General features: G+C 40.5%; 1 protein-coding gene across 3 annotated transcripts in view; it reads right to left on the minus strand.

The window, feature by feature from the left end:
• The window catches only part of MED27 (mediator complex subunit 27), a 103,795-nt gene that overhangs the window by 5,636 nt on the left and 70,656 nt on the right, over positions 1-27,503 (minus strand). The window contains exons 5-7 of one of the 3 annotated variants that reach the window (XM_042478990.1): positions 16,976-17,083; positions 8,155-8,196; positions 69-146 (exon numbers count right to left, since the gene is read on the minus strand). In XM_042478990.1, coding sequence (XP_042334924.1) covers positions 69-146; positions 8,155-8,196; positions 16,976-17,083 — 228 coding nt within the window. Of the gene's footprint in view, positions 1-68; positions 147-8,154; positions 8,197-13,104; positions 13,282-16,975; positions 17,084-27,503 lie in introns of those variants that run through there. The other 2 variants (XR_006104996.1, XM_042478991.1) reach the window with 2 other exon arrangements.

The following is a 27,503-nucleotide window of genomic DNA, read 5'->3' on the forward strand; positions in this document are numbered from 1 at the left end:
ACATCTAGGGGTAACTGTATTTTATTGTACTTGTCTCTTATAATGTTAGGACATGAGAGGAAACGTACCATGAAAGACCTGACCACCACATCTGGCATCTGAGGTAACTGGTAATGCAGCAGGGCCGTCGTAGCATGGTCAGTTACCTGGAAGTGGGAGAAGGGGAGAAAGAGAGAAAGGAAAAGTCATCAGTCACACTATGAAATCTGGTCCTTGACATCAGGATCATATAGTTCTATCAGGGTATCCTTCTGACCTTTCTCTGAATGTGTGAGAAAATTAAGAGACTTTTACAAAATACAATATGGGTAGAACAGCATTTATCTAAAGCATTTCAGTAAATGTTATAGAGCTACACTGTAAAAAGAGATGACAGGGAAGAAACAATGAGGCTCATAATACTGGGCTTTCCTTCTCTCTCCCTTCTTGTTCCAGCCTCATGCAACCTCCTTGTAAAGTCAGGGCATTTTCCAGAATAGATATGAGATGTGAGGTGTGATATGTGTGGCTTTAGCTGGAAGAGGGAATTTCTAGGGAATTAATCTCACATCTATTCTGTGCCACTAGATCCAAACTGAGGCTGTGTGTGTGTGTGTGTGTGTCTAGGCTTGCATCAGTATGTCCATTTCAAATGTACAAGCCATTTTACATATATCCAAAGCCTTCCAGTGCAATCAACCAGGTATGGAGCATTTCAACATCAGCCAATGTCTAACAGGAAGCTAGCTTATATGAAGTCCGAGCATTTGTCTATTTAGCACCATATTATCTATACTGACTGACACTGGCTCTATAAAGTTATGAAGAGAACCCCTACCTAAAAGTGCTAAGGAATGAGCTCGGGGCTAACTGTATGTGCTCAGCCACTGAGCGACAGGCTTTCCCCTCTTTCATGGGGCTACAGCTTTAAAAAGAAAGGAAAGCCCCCAACGGAGAGAGTCCTTACACTCTGCTGCTGGCAAAATATTTACACAACTACCTTTGTCCCCCTGAATAACGGCTCTAGTTTTAACGTAAAATTCTTGAATTAAGAGCACCAGAGAGATTTCAACACAGTTGTTAACATAATTAGTAGTACTAAAGGGAGAAGAAAGCTGCATACTGAGATCTACCGAAAAAGCTGCTACATCAAGGGTTTGTATTTCAGGATCTGACAGCAGTGAAAAGGGGCCTAATTCTCTCTTGGTTCTAGCTCTGTGGGTTAAGCCCAGCCTAGCTTTGTGGAATCTCTAACAAGTGGGAGCACTACAAAATACTCCAGGAGGGAAATCCTCACCTCCACCATCTCTCCTCCCGGACTCTCTTTTTTCCTAAATTTTAAATTTTAAATTGTAGATTATCTTGTGGCTGTTTTCAGGTTCATTGGACAAACTGTTTACATACTTTTCACCCAAAAATATTAATTTATTTTATTTACACTATTTGTACACCACTTCATGCAGTACAATCTGTAATCAGTTCTCATCGAAACAAACAGTATTACAGTTTAAAACCAATACCTGCTAACAATATAAAAACAGAACAATGCAATACAATACAACAATGGTATCTGAATCACCCTTCAGGCTCCCTCTGTCCGCTTCATTTGACAAATATCTTTGGTGTACCATGGTTTTTTATTAGAAGCGGGCCGGAAAGGACGCTTGGGAACGATAATGTCTATGGCCTTGGTAAGATCGTTATTCCAGGTATCAACCAAGGCTTCGACAGAATTGGCGTCGTTCCCAACCATAAAACCCTCTAGAGCTTCCTGGAACCATTTGCGTTCCATCAGCTTTCGAGGGTGGACTATTTTAATAGGTCCTCCACCCCTGAGAGTGATATGGATAGTAGTCTTCAGTCCTACTTTGACCAGAATATGGTCCGTCCATGACAGGGCAGAGGCCATATACAATGCTGATGGCAGCTACTAAATGTAGCTGAACAGGCACAAATTCTAGGCCAAACCAGGCATGAATTATGTGTCTTCTTTCCTCAAATCTAGGCTCCTCTCCTCCTTTAGGTTTAGGGCAGTGACTGTTTTTTTCTACTGAGGGCAAAAAGTACAGAAATCATTTAGTTAAAATTAAACAATTCTGAGCCTGGGTAATTTTTTGAGTGTCTTCACATCAAACCACACTTCTGGTTACTCACTTTTCCATTTCAACACTATAATTTAGGGCAGGGAGGTAATTTTGGTGCTATTGTTAAACACTGGGAGTCAGAAACCTTACTTGGTCTGCTTGCAATTCACCCAGAGACTGCTGTTGAATTTCTGTAAAGGTCACAGTTGGGAAAAGCAGGGTGAAACCTCCTCTCCACCAAGGCTCACCATAGCAGCCCAGCTAATAATCTTCAATCTGCATGTGCTCAGGTTGGGAACCACTAAACCATTTTTTTTTAAATCCACAGCATAAGGTGACACTTTGCTTTCTCCCACTGCCAATAATTAAGCTCAATCCCCATTCTAACTTGCAAGATTTCCATCATGCCCTAGTTTTCCTCCTCACAGAGCATGCTTAGATTTATCATTGCACAACAGCTACACATAAAAGCAAACTGTAAGCTACAGTTCTCCTTCTGTTACATCTAACCTCCAACGAATTGATTTCTGTTTTGTTTTATCTAATCCTTCCACAACAAAGTTTAAAAAAACATATTATAGGCATTGAAGTTGTGGTGGAAAGTTGCTGGGGAGGGAAAGCATTGCTATTAATAAATTCAAACTGACTGGCTATTTGGGCATAGTGGCACATATGCTGTTCCTATTGTAAAGTAGAGCTAATGAGATTCCACTGGGAGATAAAAGCCATCATGGCACTGCTGGAACACTAATAATGTTTTCTGAACAAAAAGCAGGCAATTGGTACCAGCAGCAAATGCGGAGAAAAGAAAAGTGCTCCTCCTTGTGCAGATCAAAGCAGGCACCAAACAGTTGGGAAGAAAGCAAAGTATGGGAGAAGAATCCCCCCACAAGTGGTGACAAACATTGCAATGTGGAATACAGCAAGGAGATGGGGAAACAATTAACCGTCTGGCAAAGGTAGGTATAGGTATGTGTGTATGCCACACCAGCATTCACTCCTCCTCCCAGCATTCTGATTCTTTCATGCACACATTTTATCCAAACGAGGAAAAAAAAGAGCTAGGAGGCAAACTGACTGTGAAGAGTCATTAACAAGATTATTTCACACACCACCAAGCAGGACAGACATTCATATGCTCCAAATTATATCCAATTCTTCCATGTTAACTATGCTACAGACATCCTAGAACGTTGCTCAATTTCACTGACATCCTCATCCTCATATTTTAATAATTAATTTTTTTTTGCCTTCTAAGCCAAGTATCTTCCTCTGGGTTTTTGTTTTAACGAAAATGGAGGTCCACAGATTCTTTAAAAAGTATCCTCCACACTCGTGGGAGTTGGGGTGCAGGATCCCCATGAGTATGAAAAAAAACCCCACAAAAATCTCCAGCACCCCCCTCAAACCTTAGATTTAATTCAGACCTTTCACTGTTCCCATACACTTGACCCATGTCAGTGTGGGTGAAGCTGGGACTGTAATGGTGATCAGTGGTAGCAGCAGTAGTAATGGCTTGGGTTCATTTTATTGTGCATGGGAGAGCCTTACCTTGAAAGTTATCTTCTTTAACATCATATGATTTGGAACCCCCCCCCCCATGTATTTCTATGCCAAGCAGGAGAAGATTAGTGGGAACCCCTCCCTCCATGCCCTGGCCCTGAATCCCTTTATGCATGAATCTCTTCTAAAGAATTCTTAAATTGGACACTTGCACCATTTAAAACATAGACATTTATTTAAAATACTACAATAATATGTGTGTGTGTGCCTTCAAGTTGCCTGTTGACATATGGCAGCCCTTGAATTTCATAGGGTTTCTTAGGAAAGGAAGACTCGGAGGTGGTTTTGTCAATTACTTCCACTGAAATATAGCCTAGAGCATTTGGTCCTCTTTGGTGGTCTTCCATTTAAATACTAATATGGGATGATCTTTCTTAGCTTCCAATATCAGAAGATATCTGGTACATTTAGGATATACTTTTCTGAATTTCCCCAGATCTAGGTACCTTCAGGTATTATTGGGAAGGGTCTTTCACAACACCTCTTGGCTAGATATTACTTTTCGCAGTTATCAAACTCTGAGCAGGGTATTCTGTGTTGAAATGAACTGACAGACATGTAAAGGACTGGCAGCTACCAGGGTAGAAATGAAAAGGGAGGCATTTTAGCATGTATTCATTTCTTTCAGAATATTTCACGGGGTAATAAGTTTAACATATATCTCTTCTAAAATGTTTATATTTTGAGAATTTAATGTTTCCCTAGGGTTTCATTTTTATGCTGAAAAAACTCTTTGCAAACCTTTGGAAAATGGTGGTAACAAAGACCTTTGATGATAAAAAGCTTTTCCTTTTCCTTTTGGATTACTGGTTGGAGACGTCTGAAGAGTTAATAAAAAGGTTAAAGATTGGCACTGTCTTTGCACCTGCAGAGTTTAAAATGTCAGAAAAATGTGGAGATGCGCCAACCTTTTCTCAGCTCTTTGTGTTTCTGCCCTTTCAGAGATTCCTCTCTCTATTTTATGGCTCTATTCTCCGAAACCCACCCTGCTGGTTGACTGGGTGGTTATAAAAGCTTATTCACCCCAGAAGGCGTTCAAGCCAGTCTCCAGGGGAACTGTGGTAAATATCTTAGCTGTAATGGGCCCTCTGGGAACTCTTCCCCTACCAAATTAAACAGGCCCAGGGATCCTCCGAATCACAGGGAGGCACAAGGCTTGCTGACACACAAATGAGCAAGACACAGGGAGGCACACGTCTGGCTGACAAACAAAGGAGTCAAGACAAATTTAACTTCGCACAACAGGGCCAGACTAGGGAGAGCAGAGGTCTCTGCTCTTTAACCTGAAAAGGTTCGGCTGCACCTGTCTATGAAATTAACACTTTGGCAGCTAGTGCCAGAAGTTGTTTTACTGCTGCTGAAGAAAGAAGGAGATCACAATCCAGCACTGAAAACACTACAATTCAAAGGAAATGGATATTGTGGCATTTCAAAAGGCTGTTACTGAAAAGCATGGTTGGAGTCATTGACTGTTGCAATGTTTTAAAAAGACAGCACAGAGATGGGTAGGAATCATATTCTTCCTTGGAAATAAAATCTGCTTGTGGTTGAGAGAACAGTCATTTTGCAGTGTGCCAGAGGCCCTGATTTTTAACCTTTTTATCTTTGGAGGAACTTTCCACACACCTCCTATTCCAATATGGAATCCTTGCACAAAATGGTAGTTGGGCCAAACAGAGGCTTGTGCTTGTGAGAAAGGTGTCATTGTCATCAGAAAAAGGGCTCTGAATCACCTATTCTTTCAATGTATTGAATCTAAAGTATATATGTGCATGTCCTCAGGGGCAAGATGGGTGGCTTGGCACAAGCAACTTTCCAGGACACCCTTCCCAGAGCACCTTGCTTCAGAGAAACTTCCCACTCCTCCCAAAGCCATGTATTGAAGGGAGAGGTGCTTGATGGTTTCTGAACTTGTTTTTGAGAGAACGTTCCCTTCTTTCCCTTATATCAGCTACACTTATGGCCTCTTTTGTTCAACTGCTGATCCCAGGATGCAACATTTTAGTCTATTCTAGTAGGGTTACCTTTTTGAGATTTCTACTCTAATATAATAGCAGTGATAGGAGGCTGGCCAATGAATTTGGCACTGGCCTACTGAATAAAATGAGATGTATACTTACAATTGATCAATGACACTGACCTCAATGGGGCTAAATGGACTTCAGACACAGCACTCTGCCTTAAATAATTTGTGAAAGGGGTAATCCGACCCTTGAGAATCATCTTGAGATTGCTTAATGTATCACTGCTGGCTTTGAAAGTGTTCTGCGTCAAAGTAAATGCATACAGTTGGCCTTCTATACCCACGAATACTGCCTCCATGGATTCAACCAGGCATGGTTTAAAAATATTCTCTAATCCCACCCCAACCATCCCGCAAAAGCAAATCCTGATTTTGCCATTTTATATAAGGGACACCATTTTACTACACCACTGTATATAATAGGGCTTGAGCATCCACTAATTTTGGTATCCATGAGGGGTCCTGGAACCAAACCCCAGTGGACATCAAGGGCCCACTGTATATAAAGAAGCCACAGAGACACAGACACTCCATCATGTCCTAATGCAGACATTCTAAAGTATTAAAAAGCGGGCCCACAACCCAGATCCTTATATAATGTAAAAATGTCCAAGGAAGAATGAGGACCCCCCCCCCACAACTAACACAAGTGCTAATGCAATTCTACAGGCTATAATTAGTTTAAAGCATTATTGATGAAGGATTATCATGGCTGATACTGTCCTAGGCTACTTTGCATTACACTCTTCTAACTGAGACATGAAATATATTTTCAGAAGGGAGAGAAAAGGTTGCCTAATCCCTTAATTCTTTTCTGCCTCTAGAGTAACAGACTAACTACTGTGTTATGCTGCCTTTTAATGCTTGCCAGGGAGTAAATTGCTACCTACTTTCCCAAAGTTCTTCTTTGATCTGTAGGAAGTGGGTATGACAGGTTGAACTACTTGAGGTTGGAAGTTTAGGTGGTTAGAGAATCCTGGTTCAGAAAGTCCCCAAAAATGTTTGTACAGAGTTGAATTTTCTGTCCCTATTTCAGAAACCTGAGCACTGGCCTTCAAACCTTTTTGACTTTTAGACAACCCTTTCCCACACCTGCTGAGGAACCTCACCTGCATGAGGCATGCTGGGCTCTAAAACCAGCTACATACGGTGCTGGCCAGGTCTATTGGGCCTATTGTGAAATTCAAGAAAACACTGCTAGCAGTGAGCAAGTTGCCCTTCAATTTGAGGCATCCCAGGATTAATCAGAATCAAGGCACTGAAGCAATGGAATAGGTGGAAAGGAAATGTTTAAATTCCTTCAAACTTGGACCTGGATCACCATAAAATTAGAATTGGATTTTGTTTTGGTTAAGATGTTAGTGATAGCAGCACAGTTAATTATTTTGATAACTGAATGGGCAGCTAAAATGATGCAGAGCAAATTAATAGACTTAATAATAATTCATTAATAATCCCTGTTGTTTCCCTCCCCTTTAATTTTTATCGAGTTGCTTTCCACCTGACTTCCAAGATTTAAGTCCTGGATCTGGTGTAAACATCGCTGACATATAATGCTATTCCTCCTACTTTCCTGTTTGGCCTATTTCTCTTAAAAAGGTTACATCTACATTTCTACATTCCAGTCATGAGACTCATCCCACCAGGTTTCAGTGATGCCTATTATAGCATATTTGCTTTGTTGTGCTAGGAGTTCAAGTTAATCTTGTTTATTTCCCATGCTCTGTGCACTAGTATAGAGACAACAAAGACCATGTGCTCTCCCCCCCTTGCTGCCTGTGTAAGTTTTTGGCCTCCCACTGTTGGGTCCATGTACTATTTTCCTTGTTTGTAGCAGTTTGACTATTTTCACCAGCCCTTTTGCCTTCCAGAATACTGTCTCCTTCCTCCATATAACTCAATTTAAAGCCCTCCTAATCAAATTTTTGAGACTACAGTACTGGCAAAAACATTTCTGCTAACTGGCGTGAGGGGCAAACCATCCCTTGCCAGAAGTCCTCCCTCATGGAACTGTAGCCCATGATCCAAGAATCCAAATCGTTCTTGGCAGCACCATCTACAGAGCCAGTTGCTCACATCCACTACTTCCTCTCCCTTCCTGGACTATGTCCTTCACTTCTATAGCTCTTTTAATGTATCAAATGTCCTATAAAGGCACATGTGTACTGATGTACACACATATTTATTTCAGTATTTTACACCTTGTTTGGGGATATCTTAAGAAGTATCTCCTGCACTACAAAAACCATCTCAATATTCCATTGATAATCAGTCACCCAGCTTCTCATCTTCCCCAAGTGAACCATATATACTGGCTTTTAGCATTTATGTCAAATTGCAACAGTCTTACTAAGGAAGGGGAAAGCTATACTAGTCAACAATTCCCCATGTATCTAATATCCAGGGCATGTATATTTTTCAAAAATTGCTATATTAGCTAATTAAAATATTCATTCATATTTTGTAAACAACAGACAGATGCCAGATAGAAACCAGGATACTTGCCTTCTGAAACACCTGGTAGTTGGACTTGGACCATATGTCAAGCTGTAAATGGAAAACATACAATATTAATATACATTTAATTTTTTTAGATATTCATTATAATATGAAGAAGTGAGATTTCATCCCAAGTTTTTATTAGACTAATTTTGCTGGAAATCATTACTGATTAATGAAGAGTGCTGGAATTAATGCCAATAAAGGCGTATATTACTTCCTGTTTGCTCTTAACCAGAGTTTTTCAAATGTTGGCTGAGTGCAAACCCTGGTTAGCATTCCCTGTTGTCAAAGAAACACATAGCTATGATTCAGGCTGGTTGAAATTTCCACCCATGAGAAGAGGAGCTGGGGTTAAGTAGCAACTTGATCCCAATCTTTCAACCAGAGTTAAGAGACAGGCTGCATTATTTCTACATTGATAGCAATTGGTTGTGTTCAGATTTATAGTGAAGAACATAAACAGGGAAACATAAACAGTTCATTTTATGTACCTATGCAAAGAATGGGTTCTGCCATCTTTCATAGTTATTGACAGACTAGTCTTAGAATGCTTGTAATACTTTGGTACTAGATGAGCCAAAGTCTTGTAGACTCAGATATTCCTTTTGTGTTAGCTAAAGTAGAAGCTATCTCTGCATGGACATTTACAGAACTTGGTAGGTTTATCCAACAGTTATGTATTTCTGTACAGCCACAACACAAATTAATAAAAAGAAAGAAAGAAAGAAAGAAAGAAAGAAAGAAAGAAAAAGATAAGCTCTCTTGGGCTACTTCACCATCCTCCTAGGCAGCAAGATCACTTCAGTTCATTTGGAACGGATTGTGCTGATCAATGTGAATATTTAACAGCCTCAGAACTGTGTCTACAACAAGGGCAGCATCTCTCAAAGCCTTGATGTATTCTTATGTCCACAACATAAGCAATTCAGTGACAAGTGACACAGAAAACATTTAGCTGAATTAAGGTAGAAAAGTGGCCCACAAGGACTCAATAAAGCACTTCCCCCTTTGAATATTCTATTTAGATTCTTGCTGCGGGAGAAGGGTGAAGAAAGATCTTGCTTAAGCAGAAGTTAAGGTCACAGCATAATGTTATATGCCTGTGATCCAGATACCTTTTACTTTTCAACAGCAACCAGCTGACATTAAAAGGCCAAGAAGTCAAGCTCTTTTCTTGACTTGGGGTTTAAAGGGTTGTGGAGAATATGGAAGAGCAAATGCAATGATAAATACAGATATACCTCACTTATCAAAGTCATTGTGTTCCTGGGCAGCACTTCTTTAACAGAAACTTTGGTTCCACAGGCAGAAAATAAGCTGGAAAGAATGGGGAGTGGTTCCGACATCACAAAAAGGGAGCAATTTCAGAAAGCTTTTTTCATTCAGTACTAAACAACACACATAAAGTCTGCCCGCGCCATCTGCGGATTTGAGCTCCCACAGACGGCAAGCCCTGGTAGACAAAATGGGAGCGCACCGCCATAGGAATTCATAGGATTCCAGCATAGGCGGTTTTTCCAGTCCAGTCCTCCTTCACCATCCTTCCAATGCAGATAGTGCTCAAAATCCTTCCAGGCAGACATAGTACAAATAGGTAAATGGGAGCGGGGTGGATGTAGAAAGACTTTGTAAAAAGAAGCCACACTATCAGAGGCTTTGTTGAGATACACCTGTAATTGTGTCCTATTTCCCATTGATTGTTGCAATGCTTTCAGGAAATCTGGGAACAAATGAAGATTGGCTTGCATTGTCCCATGAAGGTGCAGCTCTGCCTGTTCATGACAAACCAGAATTCTCAACAGCTCTGACTTACTATGGCATCGTAAACAGCCCAGTTTGACATGGGGATTTACTCTGGACAGATTAGAATGTGTACCTCAGAGGTTTATCAGGCGAAAAACCTGAGTTAGAGAGGCCATGTGGCTTTGTTGCATTGCTTCTGGTAGAACTGAATCAACCTTTGGCTGAAAATCCATGTTTCATTTGCCAGCTACAGTCACAAAAAAAGAGGTGAGGATGACTTGAACTAGCCCTGGGTTATCTTATCACTCATTCCTGGAATTCAGTGATTGCCATCCTAGATGTTTTTTCCCTACCAAGCTTGCCTTTTGATGAAGCCACTTAAGTGATATTAAAACAATGTTGCTCTTGTTTTTTACCTGTCACTTAAAATTGTTCAGAGGGGGTTATAAGTGGAAAGAGTAGATGATGATGATGATGATGATATTTATAGCTCGTCTTTCCCCCGAAGGAATCAAGGCGGGTTACAAGGAGAAAAAACAATAAAATACAACAGCCAGGACATTATAAACACCAATACTATTGTCCTAAGCTTGACAGAGACCTATAATTTTTCCTATTTGAAATGCAAGTTAAAAGGGAAGAAAAGCAGGTGGTAGGACATCATGATATGCTTAGAGACACTCTGTTCCATCTTCCAGTGTTAGTTAATATATTTTTATTTTATTGTATGTAATACCATGCGTGTTGATAATGCTTTACCAAGTTACAGAAAAGAGGGAACAGTATTGGTTCCTCTTTCAAATACTTTTCACTCAGGAACAGATATGTCAGTTTTGACAGAAGGAAGGGAAACAAAGGCAAATGAATGTAAGCAGGTGCTTTTCCATGTGTTTTGCCAGAGGTGGTGATGTGACAGTGGAGGCTTTGTGAAAAATATTTGAGGGATTCATTGATCACCGTAATTAGAAGTCTCAGTGAAACCAATGGTGCCAAAACCTTACTGTATCTGGGAGCAAGACATTGTTGAAACAAAGACAGAATGAAGTGTGTGCAAACCAGCTAAGACCAGTGGGTTTAACAATGCTATTGATGGATCACGTCCTGCGTCTTCTTCTGAAGTAGTGAAAAGGTAGCTCATTTATAATGCATAGCAATAGAGATGGATGGGAACTAGTAGTTTCTTACTTTGTTCCAAGCATTTAGCATTGAATAAGACTGCACATTGCTTGCATGCTGCACTGAATATTTTAATGCATGCATGCATGCTGCTGCTGCTTTTGTAAAAACCCAACAGTGGGACCTGCCAGTTTCCACTCTATGCCTAATTCTGGCTCTGATTTACTGCAATCTCCTCTAGTCCATCGCTGCCACCACACACCAAAGAATTTTAATTAGATATCTTCCGGTAGCAGTGGATTTGTGCCAACCATAATTTCAGATTTACCCTTTTCTCTGTCCTCCTCTCCCACATGGCTTGCAATGAAATGTTGCCATTTGGATTCTTCAACAGCCAGGCCTATCCTTGCAGGACTGACTTTAAGCCACGCCATGGGTTTGCCCACCCAATCAGTTGTCCTCATCAGAATATTACTACACTAGGCTATAACTACATAGAATATAACTACATTAGGCAATCTTGGCACATCACATTCCTGTACGTCAAACCTGGCACATGTGAGATGGGCATCCAGCTCTGCTGCCTGACCCGATCTGTTTTTGTGCCAGGTAGACTTCAGGAATGTTAAGCCACCTGGGTTATGGTAATGCACTGCCTTAGTTAATTACCCCATATCAATACGAAAAGGCAGCTTTTTGCCTCCCAGCGAAAGTGAGGAGAAGAAATAGTGGTATCAAAGGAAAGCTTCAAAGTCAGCCCGAAATGTCTCTCGAGTAATTTCTGATCCCTGCATTCTTTCCACTTCAAAGCAGGATGTGTGTGTGTTTGGGTAAAAGGGAGGGGGTTTGAATCTGATTTCTCTAATAAATGTTGGCACCAACCCTGTTTGATATTAGATGCAGGGAACATTTTGATTTGTTATCGCCTTTGAAATCGTTCAGATGACCTTCAGAAAATGGCCTCTTGTTACTTGCACCAGGGGTGGGTGGGGAGACTGGGGCACGGCGAGAACGGAGAGGCCCAATTTAATTCACATGCAGAAGATGTCTTGAAATTGTGCTTTCAGCAGCTTTTTAGTTACAAATGTGTGTCTTGATTGAAAGTGAAAAGTTGAAGAATAATAGACCTGCAACAATGCATTGTTTAGCACACTCACCCCATTCATCTGGTTTCATGGCAGAAAGTTTATAGGCCTTGCATATGGCTCCTTTTTATTTTTAAAACCTTGGAGAACATTAGAAAGCACAAGAATTGAATTACATCAAGCCTCTACAGCCTCCGTTCCAAGGAATTATTGTTCAGTACTGATTCCAGTTGCGCCTGGCACTGTTCTTTTTATTAATTTAATTTAATATTTTTCCATGTGATTCAGGGTTTTACAAATGAAAGAACAAAAGGAAGAATTGAGAGACTTCTCCATTACAACACCACACTACTCACATTGGCAGGTATAGGAATTCAAGGGATGGGAGGCCAAGAGTGGGCGTCTGGGTAGCTGCAACATTAAGGCTTCCCTTTCTCCAGCTCAGTGAATCCATCCATTTGCGTAGAGAGAAGGAGCCTTTTGGCTGTCAGACTGAGGCCGTGTTTTTCCTTATCAAGTGGTAAGATGGGGAGGCTTCAGCAAATGCTCCTGCACTGCTCATAATAAAACTCCAGTTACCTGTGATGGCAAAGTGGCTTGCTGTGCACATTGGACTAGTATGACAGCCACATGGGTAGCCACATTGTAGCCACAACCATATTGTTCCAATTGAAGTGTCTGCAGGCAAGGTTAAAGCCTGGATCCGTATCTTCAAAGATGTTAAAATATATTGGCTTCTGCATTTGCACTTCACTGGTACAGCCCTTTCAGTTATCACCAAGAAGCTCTTCACTGGGACAAATGTTGAGGTCTGTATTCTGTCCTGTCCTGTCAAGAGTATCTATAAACCACTTCGGTAAACTGTTCCCAAACAACTTCAAAAATATCAACTTGCCACATATAAGCACAGTGAATTTTTAAATAAAATACAATAATTATAAAATTAATAACATAATTTGCAACATAAACCCGGCAAAAATAATAAAATCAAATAAAGAACTGCAGCAACCTTCTAGTTGTTTTCATACGGATTATCACTTTTGTCTTGCCTGACACCCTTCATACCCTCCATTTCCATCCTCTGCGCTCAAATGGTTCTTCTTGTGCCAGTCTAATCAATGTTTCCACAGACCAATGGTTTTTAACCTTTCTCAGGTCACAGACTCCTTTGAGGATCTGAGGAAAGCTGTGCACATAAACACACACATTTTTACTTATTTTATTGCACTGAATGTATAAAAACAATCTTTACCAAGAATTACTTCTCTCTCATTTTTATAATGTAAGAAATAATGACCACTTCCTGAAAAAATGACACCCAAATTGTGCAAATATAACATAAAGTATATATTTGCTGAGAAGCAAATGTTAGTGAGAAGACTGCTGTTGTTTGGCTTGAATAAGAAGTTGCACTTGTGAGGCCGTCTTTTGTATAGCAATACAAATGCCTTATTTGAAATCCAGTTGATCTTGACTCTTTTATTTTGATATCAACGAGTGTTTGAAAGCCTGGGCCACAAAAGTATGTATCTTAAGTAGCAAACAGATTCAGCGTGCCACAGTTCACTTTACTGCCTTGTTTCAAAGAATACAGTGGTGCCTCGGGATACGAAATGATCGGGTTACGAAATTTCCGGGATACGAAAAAGTTGGATTGGCAAAAACTGTTTCGGGTTACGAAATATTTTTCGGGTTACGAAATTCATTTCGGCGCGAAATTCAAATGCTGCAAAGTGCAGCTATAGGCTTTCCAGTGCTAACGGAAAAGTGTTTCGGGTTACGAAATTTTCGGGTTACGAAAGGAATGGCGGAACGAATTAATTTCGTAACCCGAGGCACCACTGTACCTCAATTTTCAAAGACTCGTTAAGTAGAATTCTGGCTAAATTCTTACCTTAAATCCCCTGTGCTCCAATATAACAAAAGAGAGATGTCCATACAATCATAATGGCTGTAAGAATATATGGAGTCTGCCATGTGTTTATATTTTGTTTATGCTGAAGTATGACTATGTTCTGATTTGAAAGATATAGCTATGTTAGTCTGTAGAATCAGTACGTAGAGAGATTCTGTAGCACCTTTGAGGCTAAGTGAAAGAAAAAAATTGGTAACATGAGCTTTTGTAGACTTCAGTCTATTTCCTCAGGTGCATCATGCCTTTATTATGTTGTGTATGTGTGTGTATCTTTAGTTCTGACCAAGATGTGATAGTTGCTGTTTCTGATTCCTGCAACAAAAGCCTTTTGTTTCACCTACAAATCTTGATTGACTGTGCATTGGAAATCAGAACTCTTGGTTGTGACAGTTGGTCAGAACTCACTAAAGTCCTGGATGATACAAATGCATACGGAACAAGACGCCACAACCATTGAATCAACTACGGAAGAAATTCCACAGAGTGACCTGGGGGCAGAGGCTTTGGAGGAGCTGGACTCATGAGACTTAAGAGCCATGCCATGGAAGACTTCAACGGCTTAGCTGGGACAGAGGCTCCATGGTCATTGGGAGGTCAGAAGGTTAAAGCCCAGAGGAAGGAGTGACGCTGAGCCACAAGACTCTCGGGATGGGACCTTTGAGTGGGAGGCCTGACTGATCCCTATGTGTTGGCTGGGGAGGACAGTGACTCCAGAATCTTCCAGCTGGAGGAAGAACTGCATTCCATGTGGGGAATGATGAAGGAATTGTTGAAGGAATGGGAGGGAAGCTAGACTGGGGTTGCACAGCCAGCTTAGGTGTCACTCCAACAGGGGCAAGGAGGAATGGCCCCAACACTACAGGCGGCAGCGTTAAGACACCTGGTTCTTCCTCCCCAGTCATCTGCGCTGGGGGTGGCAGCTGTGGTTGCTCAGGCACTAGTGAATGCCTGCCTGCAGGCTGTGGAACCACTGCTGCAGCTTATCTTGGTGTGGAACCATTTGATGCTACTCTTTTGTGAGCAGCATCAAATCCCATTGCTTTCAGTACAGCTTGAAGGCAGATGATACCCAGATTGATTTCCCCCTTTACTTTAGAACATTTTCTCTTTATACAGCCCCACATAGCAAGCTTTCTCTCCAAAGCTTTCAATCACAAATTCTGAATGCTCAAGGCCAAACATACTGTCTTGCTTCCAAGCCTTTCTCCCTTTTAAAAAGTCCACTGTTGTTTTTTCAATCCACTGACAATATCACTACTGATCCCACTGAACAGCCACAAATCCTTGTCTTTGTCCTTCAACCCTCTCTTTCCTTTGTTAATACACAACCAAGTCATTTGTTAAAAAATGTAGCCCATCATTTTCTCTGTCTTGCTTCATGTCCTGGTCATCACTTTGACTTTGGCAGCCTTTTCTATCCTGCTCTTCTTTTGCTTCACTGCAATGCCTTCACCTTTTACCCAGTACTCTATCTCCTAATATATCTACTCATGATCATTGATCTTCATGTCCTTGCATATTCAAAATTAAAGAATCTTGGAGCTAGAAGGGATCACAGGGTCACCTAATACAACTTTTTTCCATGCTGGAATCCATAGCTAAAGTACTCTTTATTACTTTATTACTTTAGTACATCCAGCCTCTTGTCATGTACAGGATCACTTCAGTTCAGAAATTCAAGCTCCAATAGTAAAACAAGAAAACCTTTTTCAGAAACCAAAGATGTTCACATATGTTGTCAGGACTAAGATACGGCTAGTTACAAAATACAATTAGAGCACACACCAATTCAAAGTCTGAGCAGGCTTGCACACTGATTCTTGAGTTCATGCTGCAAGCCAGTTCCAATGGAAAAACAGCACGTTTCCCTCTCTTAGGAGAATCTTCTGAGCATGTGTCATGTCCCTTTCATGGCCCATGTGTGCTACTATGCAATCTAATTTAAAGCCAGACAATCTTCGATACCTATCCAGTTTTTCTCCTCTCCTCCTTCTCATACAAGGAAAATGAATTCTGTGTTATTCCATCAGAGCAGCCAACCTTTCCCCCCCTCTCAAATACTACAGAGAGGAATGGAGCTATGGGACTCAGAGGTCAGTACATAGCACAGTGTTGTATGTTAGAAGAGAGTCTATCTGTTTGAAAAATAATCCTATCCTCATTATAACATGGCCTATGGGTGCCAAGTGCTCATCTGGTTATAATGAACCTTATATTTTAATGGATTTCATAATAAGGGGAGAGAGAGAGGGAGAGAGAGAGAGATCTGGAAAGGTAGAGAAAAATGCAAGAGACAGAAATGCTTAGTACTTGTTACTGGCAAAAGGTGAGCCTGGGTGGGTGTCTCAGCAAGAGGCCGTTCCACACCAAAGAGAAAAACAAACCAAGTTGAAGGCTGTCAGGTCCTATTAACATCTTTTAAAGCGCCACAGAAAGCCATATGGAGTATGTACAGTCAAGAGAAATTAGGGGTTCAAGCAGGGTGAATTTTTCATAAAACTGATCACTCTTGGAAACAGGTTACATTTCCTCTTTAATAGCTGCCATTCGAAATGCCAACATCAAACTCAACCTACTTAGGAGGACTAACTCACAATTCCTCGCAGAAGAGCCTGTCTAGCTGAGTGTAGAATTTGCACGTGATTTCCCAATAGCTGTAGGGAAAAGAAGATTTGTAATCTGGGACTACTAATATAGAGAATACTTTGAGGAAGAAGCAAAAAACAAAACAAAACAAATCCTTCTGTAGATGGTAACATTGAGGCAACAAGGGTCTAAGGTGATGAATTAGAAATTCAAGCAAGGACAGACAGAGGAGTTTATGAACAAGCAGATGCTTTGTGATGATTAGTGAGACAACAACAAGAGGAGGGAAACTGGATGCTTTGCACAGTGGGAACACAGCCTCCCTATGTATTGTGTGTTTGCATAAAAAGGTCATAACAAAGGCATATATGATACTCACCTTGCCATCTTCTGTGTAAACATTTTCGTGATACCCTTTAACAATTGTCCGGTCAATGAAGAGGCTGCGCATCACCACAATGACTTTTAACACTTTTCCTAAGGTAACCTGTGAATAAAAGAATAATGCCCATCAAGACTTTAGGGAAGCACACACATTTCTTGATACAACAGGAAAGCAGCCTAAATTGCTGAAAACATTAGGAAAGCTTTTTAAAAATGTAATTTTACTACAGGTCACTTAGTCCAGGACTTCATTTTTTCAGATAAAAAGCAACATCATTCCAAAGAGTACATTTTGTCCAGAGTGGAGGGAACTTCTCACTGTAACAATTTCAGACCCATAGATGGTATCATCCTGCACAACACTATGGACTTTATCACATGGGGAAAATTGGGAAGATTAAACAGCCAATTATTCTATGTAAAATGCAATATCGCATTTAAGATTTTCAGACACATCGCTATTAAAGAGGCAATAAAGAAGCAATAAAAAGGCAATAAACAGCAACAAATCACTTTCGAGATTTCCCTGTGAATAATTTGTTGCTGTTTATTGCCTCTTTATGTCCTCTTTAATAGCAATATTGTGTGAAAATCTTAAATGTGATATCATGTTTTGCATGGGATAATCGTCTGTTTAAACTGCAATTTTGCCCTATTTCCCTCCATCTGATAAAGTCCTAAGTTGTGGAGGAAGAACTACCTTAAGGCATGTGACTCCTCTGCCCTAGGCAAGGTTCTGTATCTCTCCTGGAACATGACAACTCTTTCAAGAAAGTGTGTAACCAAGCAATCCAGTCTATTGTATCAGATAAATCAAGACACTTAAGAAGTCTTATAACGTAAAGTCTATGATAGACCACAAACAGAAAAGTGAAGCATTAAAACATATCAAAATAAATAATTATTGAGATATTTTTCCTCACTGCTTTCCTTGGGTGGGAAATATCAGTCAGAACCTAAAATGATCTCAGCTCATGGCAATCCTGTGCATGAGACATCTCCAAGACTTCCTATCCTCCACTAATCTTGTAAGTTCTTGCAGATTAATACCTGTGACCTCCTTGAGTCTAGCATGAGGTCTTCTTTTCTTTCTACTTCCCTCTCATGATTCATGCCTTCTCATAACGTGGCCAAAATATGACAGCCTCAGTCATCCTTGGCTCCAGGGAAATATGAGTACCCAGTAGTAATCACCTCGGAATAGTACCATGTGGCATACCATATGGAGACTTTTAAAAATACATATACTTTATAATGTTTTTTACTTTTTTACAATTCAAGAGTTGTTGTAGTCGATTTAAAAAAACAACAACAACACATAGCTGGCCAGCCCCAGCCTATAAGAAGTACCTCGGAGGTGGAGTGCATGCGGTATGATATGTGCTGCAACACACATACTTCACCTAAAAATTGACAGTGATACGTTTAACTTGCAAACTAATGATATCATAACTGGAAAGAAACCCTGGTGCAGAATGTGGCAGCTGAAATACTTGTACGGTCTTGGTGCTTTCTCAGACCTCCGTAACATTACTTTTTTTGGAGTACAGCATCCAGAGCCAGGATGGCTAGTCTAGTTGAAATCAAAGTACACCAAATATGATGCCAGGTACGTGGGCTTCCTAGACGTTTGCGAGCACAACTGAAGGTGCCAAGTTTTAAGACCAGATTTTGAGGATGTCTCTGTGGTTTCCCAATGAGAGCTGTTAGATCGGCAAGAAGTAGGGGCAGAGCCTTTTCTGCTATGTCTCCACATTTCTGGGATGCCTTCACTACTGATGCCTTTAGGGGAATTCTGAATAACTGTTCAGAAGTCTGAAGTCTGGATTTATTTAATCTAGTATCCAAGACTTTTAACTAGGGTGGAATATGCTATTGCTATCATATTTGTTGAGACCCAGCATGGTGTAGTGGTAACTCTGGAGAGCAGGTTTGAATCCCAGCTCAGCCATGGAAACCCACTGGGTGAGCTTGGACAAGTCACACTCTCTCAGCCGCAGAGGATGGCAATGGTAAATCTTCCCCGAAGACACTTGCCAAGAAGACCCCATGACAGTTTTGCCTTAGGGTTGCCATAGGTCAGAAACGACTTGGGAGGCATACAACAACAAACCAAATTTGTTATAAAGGTTTATTTAATGAAACGCTTATGAAAGTATGTGAGTTCTTACTCTGAAAAGTGAGCTGTACATCGATTAAAATATTTAAACTGTAAATTTTACTAACATGCAAACACAATCCAATAACGTTAATAAATCCAACCACAAAAACAGAACACCCACAACCCCCCATAAGTGGCTACTTTAGCTTGAAGGGCTATAAAATGCAAGCCATGCCTTTCATTAGAAAGACAACATTATTCCTTTCCTTCTGAGGCATAAGTCCATCTACTCCAACTTCTTCTGTCAATAGCTTGATAGACACAGCACTTGGTGTTTTAATATTTCGCCTGCAGGATATGTGCCAACTCGACCTTGATGTAGAAAATTTTAATTCAAATCAATACATGGACAAGGTCACTCTAAAATTCAATTAATATGAATGGGGTAGGGAGAATGTCCCACAGTTCTCTGAGCTCAAAATGGAACAGCTGCAAGTTAAACATGCATGCAGCCCTCTGTCTAATACTACTACATTCCTAGCTTATTTTTAAACACTACAGTGATGATTCTGACTGTCGGCATGCAAAGCTCTGGCTATTTTTAAACAACCAAAAGTCATAAACTTGGCATTATTACTACATCTTTACCTAACAAAAGTTGGGCACAATTTTAAAAATCCCTCAAGAAATCTTGGATTTAAAGAATAAAGGTTTCTCTCCAATAATTAGTAATCCTACCTGAGTTAATGAGGTAAGAATTTTAAAACATCAAGTATACTGAAGTGGAGCATAAAACGACAGTAGATGGCTGTGAAGGATTTTGGCTTTCATTACTCCCCCCTCCTTTTTCTTAAGGGCAAAACTCAAACATTCAAACCACCCATTCTTGCTTTCTTAGCAGGTTACTTAGCACATTCTCATGCATGGATTTGAACAAGCATATAAGAAGGAATTGGCTTGATGCAATCTGAAGATACTGCTGAGGAATGTACAGGAGGGGAGTTCCTCACCTTGCACCTTAAGCATCTAAGAGAAGCCCTGTCAGACCATATCAAAAGGTGCATCTGATGAAATCCTTCTGGGTCCTATAGTGGTCAACCAGACACCTTCAGGAAGCACATTAGGAAGGTCTTCCAGGATGCAAACTGCTCCTGGAAGCAGAGAACCTTTAGCTATCATGCTAGTAACTACTGTAAGGACTTGCTAGTTTGCCACATTTTTTGGCCACAAATGTTTTTGCTGTCAAGTCAATTTTGACTTATAGTGACCCTACAAATGAATAATAGAATAATAATAATTTATAGCCTACCCAATTACAAGGACTCTTCGAGGCTTGTGGGCAACACTGCCTCCAAGAGCCTCGCCTTGCTCGGGTCCTGCAAACTGTGCTTTCTTGATGGAATATGTCTAGTACCTTTTAAAAACAGCTAAAGCAGCCTTGTCCATTTGGATGGATGAGAATTATCATGGTTCTCAGCCCAAAAAACAACAGAAAGTTTATTTAGCATGCAGATTTCATATATACTCAGTAAATAAAACTAAAAAGCATTGTACAGTATACTATTCTACATGTGATATAAATATCTGAATTTTTCCCATAGCCTAAACATTATTGAGTTTAAAATATTTGTGTGTGTGTGTGTGTGTGTGGGAATTCAATGAAGTGCATTTGGTGTGAATTAAATGTGTTAATTTAAAGTTTTACTTGGAAATTATTTTTATTAGAACATTGTTGTTTATTTGTATATATTTCAAAACATGACAACATAATAGCATATGCTTTTCTTTAAGGAAAAAAAAAACCCTACAACCCTGAAAAGGCACTGAAAAAATTTGAACACACCAGTTTTGGCATGTATGGAAAGCTGAGCTTGTAAACTCAGGGGCTTCCTATAGTAAATCACCCCAGTAACTCAATTACAATTCTGATTTTAGATTTGACAAGTGTTTGTATCTAATTCATCTGCTTCATTCTATTTGCAAGGCACCCAGTTTTTATTTCCTTATTAATGCTATAAAACAATGCACTTATAAAGGAGGCAACTTGTCCATGCAGAGATACAGTAATAGAAACATTTCCAACCCACATCACTAATGCACACAGTAAACTACAGTGTAATCTTGAAGAACACTTTGTTTTCGGACAAGCATGTGGAGCATCGTTTCCAACAGTGTTTTGGGCAGAGTGATGGTGCTGAGAACTGTTCTCCAAAATTGTCCCCCTTGAGGTTCTCCACTCTTCTAGAAAGGGCCAGCCACCTCAAGGTTGGGCCAAGAGACACAGCAACATACAGCTGCCCAAGCACACTGGATGCACTCAAAGAAAGATGTTCAGCCTCAAAAAGAATGTGCACCTGAGTACATGCTCCAGAATCCTTTGGTTTCTATGGCAGGCAAGTCAAAGGTAGGGGGAGCACTCCCTCAAGCTATAAAGTTTGAAAGTGCCCATGCTCAAGAAAGCTTCTGCATTGTTATTTTGCTACTCCAGCAGAAGCTAGGCTACACTAATGGGCTTAATGAAATACCAGAATAGACACTAAACTGTAGGCTATATTTTAAAATTCAGTATTAGAAAGCTGCTGACAATACAGAACAGAATATGCAGAAAAAATAATCCCCAAGTTCCAGATTGCCTCTCTACTTCCCAAGGAATCATCTGACAGTTTAAAAGCAAGTTTCCTGTAATACCAATTTTTCATTTAAATTATTATTTCCAATTAATGTGCATTTCATGGCTGGCAAAATGACAGGAATTGCCCACTCAGTCACCGCAATAAACGTGGATCTGTTTCCTTTGACGTTAGGAGAGTCATTGTGGATGGTTCCGGGAGCTTTTATTCATTTATCAAAATATTTCTATCCTGACCTATATCCAAAGTACTAAGGGTGGGGGAAGTATACAGACAACTGAAACACAAGGTAACTTAAAGAGTTATGATGACAGTTTAAAATAGTTTAAAACAAATTCCATATCTGGGGTTGGCTCTTTTCGGTCACTGATGGGAAACAGAGGAAGGCCTCCTCAGTGAATCCCAGCATTGGGCCAGCTGCGCTTTCAAATAAAGCAGTCCCAGGGAATTTAGGGCTTCATCCGGGACTCTGGACAGGTTGTCTCCAAGCACTCTGAGCTGTAGATAAAAGGCCAAAGCACCCACAAATGAACAATTATTTGCATCCTGCAAAGGTAGACAATGCCAGAACGTTTTGCTTGCATTTTCTGCCTTACGTAGTTCTCTCAAATGCCAAGCCTCCCTCTTCTGCCGCTGGTACGAATGCTACACTTTGCCTTTCATGCTTATTCTTCTCTAATGATGCCTATTTGTAAATAGTGAGATAGGATGCAATTAAGCCATTAGAGGCTAAACAAACAGATATGCTAATTAGGTTCCTTACAAGGGTTTTTTTTAATGGAGAGGCTGGAATTTACCTTTCATTAATCTAACTTAATTGCAATAGCGCATGTTAAAAAGTCAACATAAATTAAGGGCTTTAAATAATTTTCCAATATTAAGGATGAGTTGGTAAATTCCTCCCCCTGTGCCCCTTTGCCAACAAGCTGGAGCCACTTAATAAGGAGGTTAAACTATCAAATAGTGCTGGGAAAGACTGCAAGACTACTTTGCAATGGGAAAATAATATTTATTATATAATTACCCCATCAGAATAAGAATTAAAGCATCTTCAAATGCTACAACCCACCAAGGCACTACCTTTTCATGGCAGCAAGGCTGAGCCTTCAGCTGAAGGCCAAGAGAAGGCTGGCATGCCTTTGGCTCCTTCTCCCCAGCACCATTTTCTGGCTTCCAGCTGTTTCGGAGAGACAGCTAGAAGCCAGAAAAGGGCATGGAGGAGGAGGAACATGGACATCCATGTCCTTCCTCCTTCTCTGTGGCCCCTGCCTGGTGAAATGGCGTTGTGTGCCATAAATTTTCCATCACGGCACTAGGCTGACAGTAAACTTGTTACTGGACAGGTTGGTCAGGTCAGCCAGGATTTTGTCCAGGAGCCATATCAAATCTTTCAAGCACCTCTTCAGGAAGGAACAGCTGCATTAGAATAAAACTGATAGTTCCAGTGGAGAAAAGCTCAAGCGTAGAAGCTACTGGGCAGGAGGAGGAGGAGGAAGAGGAGGTGACACTGGTATAGTGCCAAATTACAACTGAAAGAATATTCCCATAGAATTTAAAGCTCAGAGAAAGAACAGATTTTTATTACTAAGCCTAATCAACCGGGAACCAGAAGATGTCTGGACAGAATCCAGGAATATTATTCGGGAAATATGAAAAAAGATACTTTGTAGTTGTGTGCCTTCAAGTTATTTCTGCCTTATACTGAGCCCAAGGTGAACCTATCATGGTTACAGGTATGCAACTTGTTCTTTTGCTTCGTGGTCTCTGTGACTCGCATGCTGGGACATGCACATGACGCATACTCCCAGATCACGCAAAGGCCATGCCGGGGCCACCTAATGCAGCTCCTGGCTTCAAAAGAAGTGGTTTCTTATCGCTCCTTTTTGTGACCCATTTGGGACAGCAGAAGCAGCCATACTTGGGACCATGGTGTCTGGTTTCTGTGGTCCCACAGCAACTGGGGCAGGAGCTACCTCTGACCACTCCTTTTGCGTCATCTGCTTCGCCCCTAAGATACTTCTATATTCACCAAACAATGTTGAAGGGAGTGTTCATACTTTCAGACTGCTTGAAAGAAGTTAGTACACAAATCTACTTCTAGTAAGAATGAATAGATGCCACTGGGGAAAAGCTTGGACTGGATGGCCTTTGTGGTCTCTTCCAACTCTATGATTCTATGAGTCTATGATTATGTGAAAAAGTCTACAGAAGACTGCAATTAAATTAGCATAAAAAGTTGTCTTATAAAAGAAATGTGAATAGATAGCCCTTAAAATAAGTTGTTCCGGACTGGAATACATTTTCCCAAAATAAAGAAATTATTTTTGGGTTCTACTTCAAAGATGACTTGCAGCATTTCTTTGTTCACCCATTTTTTCAGTACTTTTAGAAACACTGCTTTTTATATACTTTTAATGCACTATCAAAAATTAACACTGGCTTCTACCCTATGTGTGTTCATTCAGCAAGAGTGATGTAACAGGACACAATCCACCCAGAATGGGTATTGTGAAGCTTTCATTTCTCTTTGAACACCTTGCATACAATGAGTGTTTTTCATAGAAGCCATCGAAGCACAAACCTTTGGTCTCGCCTAACCTTTAAAATGAACTGAGGTCCAAAACACGCTGCAGAAATAATCCAGTTTGATACTGCTTTAAGTGCCCTGACTGAATGCTAGGGAATTCCAGGAACTGAAGTTTTGTGAGACATTTGGCCTTCTCCGTCAGAGAGCTCTGGTGCTGCAATAAAGTACAATTCCCAGGATTCCACAGCACTGAGCCAGGGCAGTTAAAGCAGTCTCAAACTGGATTATTTCTGCTGTGTGCTTTGGACCATACTCTACTTTCACTTATCATGAAGATTGCATTTCAGCATGATGACTAGTTTAATGTTCTTTGTTACCTTTATTCAAAATTCAATGAAAACAATACTTGGACAGGGTAGAAGGCATGAGAAACAGAGGAAGGCTGCATTCTGGGTGAATGGACTTCATCAAGGAAGCCATGGCTGAATCTGCAAGACCTGAGCAGGTTGGTTGATGACAGAATGGCCTGGAGGTCTTTCATTCACAGGGTCACCATAAGTGGAGGTTGACCTGATGGCAGTTGACAACAACAACAACAACAACAACAGATGGACCATCTCTTTGACTTGTAATAAGACAACTCACTATGTTCCTATGAGAAAAGGCATTGTATGAAGTGTATACTTTTGTATAATAACTCTTGCGGCTTTCATGGCTTGAGAAAAATCAGTAAAGTTCACCTAAACACAAGATTCTAGTGTGCCAGTCATGAGGTCAGTATCTGCTGGTGAAAGCCTGGCAAATCTCAGCCACATTAAAGTGTCTTTGCTAAGAAAATGCCCCAAATACAGTGGGGTTTTTTTGTGGTGCGTGTAAAATTTTCTCTACTTTGGCACACAAGAAGAAATGCAATTAAAAAAGATCTCCACCAGATTTGCTCCATTCTACAGAGCAGAAATATGTCATCATATTGATGACAATTTTAGCTTGCACCATGGTCCTAACCGGGGTTCCAATAGAATCGCCACACAATTTATAACCTGGAGACAACCACAGTATACTCTCCACAAGTTGCACACAGAAGTCCTGTGGTCTCTCCTGCTGCCTACAGTTCTCACATAAATCACATCAAAGTCAGTTGAACTAACAAGAAAAGATGGGGGAAATTGCAGCCAAAGTGATAATTAGAGCATGTGGCTGAATAATGACAGCCTGAATTAATTGAGTTGTTGATGAAGTTGAGAAGGCAAGGAGCAACACAGAAGGACTGAGCTGGTAAGCTCTGAAGAACCTCATTCCAACCAATGGGTAGACTTCCCTTTGATGGCGATTATAAATAAGAATGCCCTTTCCAACCTGCCTAGAAACTCTAACAACACGTTCAATCCTCTGAGACAGCAGAGAACAAGCCAGCACCCTCCTCTTTGTAGAAGCCCTTGAGGTACTGAAAGAGTGTGAACATGCCAGACTTCAATCTCTTCTTTGCCAAGATGAACATGCCCAGCTCCTTCAACCTCTCCTCATATGTTCTCTATCTCTTATTATCCTTGTTGCACTTCTTTGAACTCACCCCAACTTGTCTGTATCGTTTTTAAAATGAGGCTTCCAGAGGTGAATAGGGTACTAACCAGTGCAGAATATTGGGGGAGTATTACTTCCCATGACTTAGAAATTATGCTTCTATTAATCAAGGCTAAGATAGGATTTGTCTTTGCTCAGTATCATATTGCTAGTCATATTCAATTTGGGATTACCAATAATCCCAATAGGAATTCTTTTGGTTGTCTGAAATTAACAGGTGACTTGAAGGTGCACACATGCACGCACGCACACTAAACTCCTACCACAATGTTTATTTATTTCTCCATTTATTTTTACCAAAATGTTCCCCATTTGTTCAGTTTGATCATCACTTGCATCGATTTCTCTACAAGTGAATTTTTTTTAACATGCCATACAATGCTACTCCCACTCCTTTTCATCTATTATTTTTGAACAGATTATATCCCTCAATTGTTATATTCCAGTCATAGAATCATAGAATCGTAGAGTTGGAAGAGACCACAAGGGCCATCCAGTCCAACCCCCTGCCAAGTAAAATCAATGTTCATTTTAGTGGTGGTATGAAAATTTGGAACTGTGTTTTTAAGAAGTAAAATTATGACAATAAATCTTGCAGTCTTTTAAAAATGTTATTACAGAACATTTTGCAATTTTTCATAAGTAGATGCAATTAAAGGACTAATTACTAAACCAGCAAAGGTGGGTTGGGATTAAATTGCTATCCAAAACTACCATGGCACATGACATTAAGGTCAGTGAAAAGTCCCATACAACTCTAGAAAAAAGGTTTCAATTTTTGATGTGCTTCGACTGTGCTATCTCCCATCCAGCCTAATGAGGTGCAATTACTATATATACATCCGAAAAAACAGAACAAGTGGAGTGTCTAAGAGGAAATCCCAGCCACAAATGACGGCAACACAGCAACTATTCAGAACCAACAATAACCCTTAGGAATGAGGCTCATTAGACTTACTTACTACTATAGCCTGTAGTGAGTCTACAAATGTATGTCAACACTCTCTGAAGGTGAAAACTGATTTTTAAGTTAATGTGCCCCTTGTTTAGAAATAAAGGCTGCATAGATTAGAATTTCAAATGCAGATAATAATTGAAAAAGTGTCACTTTCTATCACTACCATTGAAAAACTTGCACATGGCCTCACCTGCTTCTGCCTCTTCAGTCAGTTCCACATATCTGCAACTGAATTCCTGGATCCACAAACAGCAATACCTTTATTGGGCCAACTCTAAAGGATAAAATACGTTCTGAATGCTTTCTAAGCTTCACTGGCTTCTTCATCAGGCAGAGATATTAAAAATTATTCAGGGGAAAAGTTGTGATGTTGTTAGAGTCACAGGCCTACATTTTTGTCAGTTACGATGGCACAGAGGGATCTCAATGCAGGCAGAGGCGCCTTGTGGTGAAATGGATGCAGACGAAATCTATCCCGCTATTCTCCCACAGTGGGATACAAGGTGGGAAATCTACCCAGACATGCCTTCTCTTCCCACTGCAGTAGCACAGTAGTACTGTCATCGAGCCCTTAATCCTTCTCATGTTCCAAAAGGTTTAAGGGCTCAGCACCCTCCTCTTTGGCTACTAGGAACACAGACTATTACTTACTGGGTTCCTGTCAGTCCTGGTCTGGGAGATATGTGACCAGAGCTTCCCCTACACTCTCCCTTAAGGAAGCATCCA

Source organism: Sceloporus undulatus, chromosome 7, assembly GCF_019175285.1.
Source record: "Sceloporus undulatus isolate JIND9_A2432 ecotype Alabama chromosome 7, SceUnd_v1.1, whole genome shotgun sequence".
Lineage (NCBI taxonomy): Eukaryota > Metazoa > Chordata > Lepidosauria > Squamata > Phrynosomatidae > Sceloporus > Sceloporus undulatus.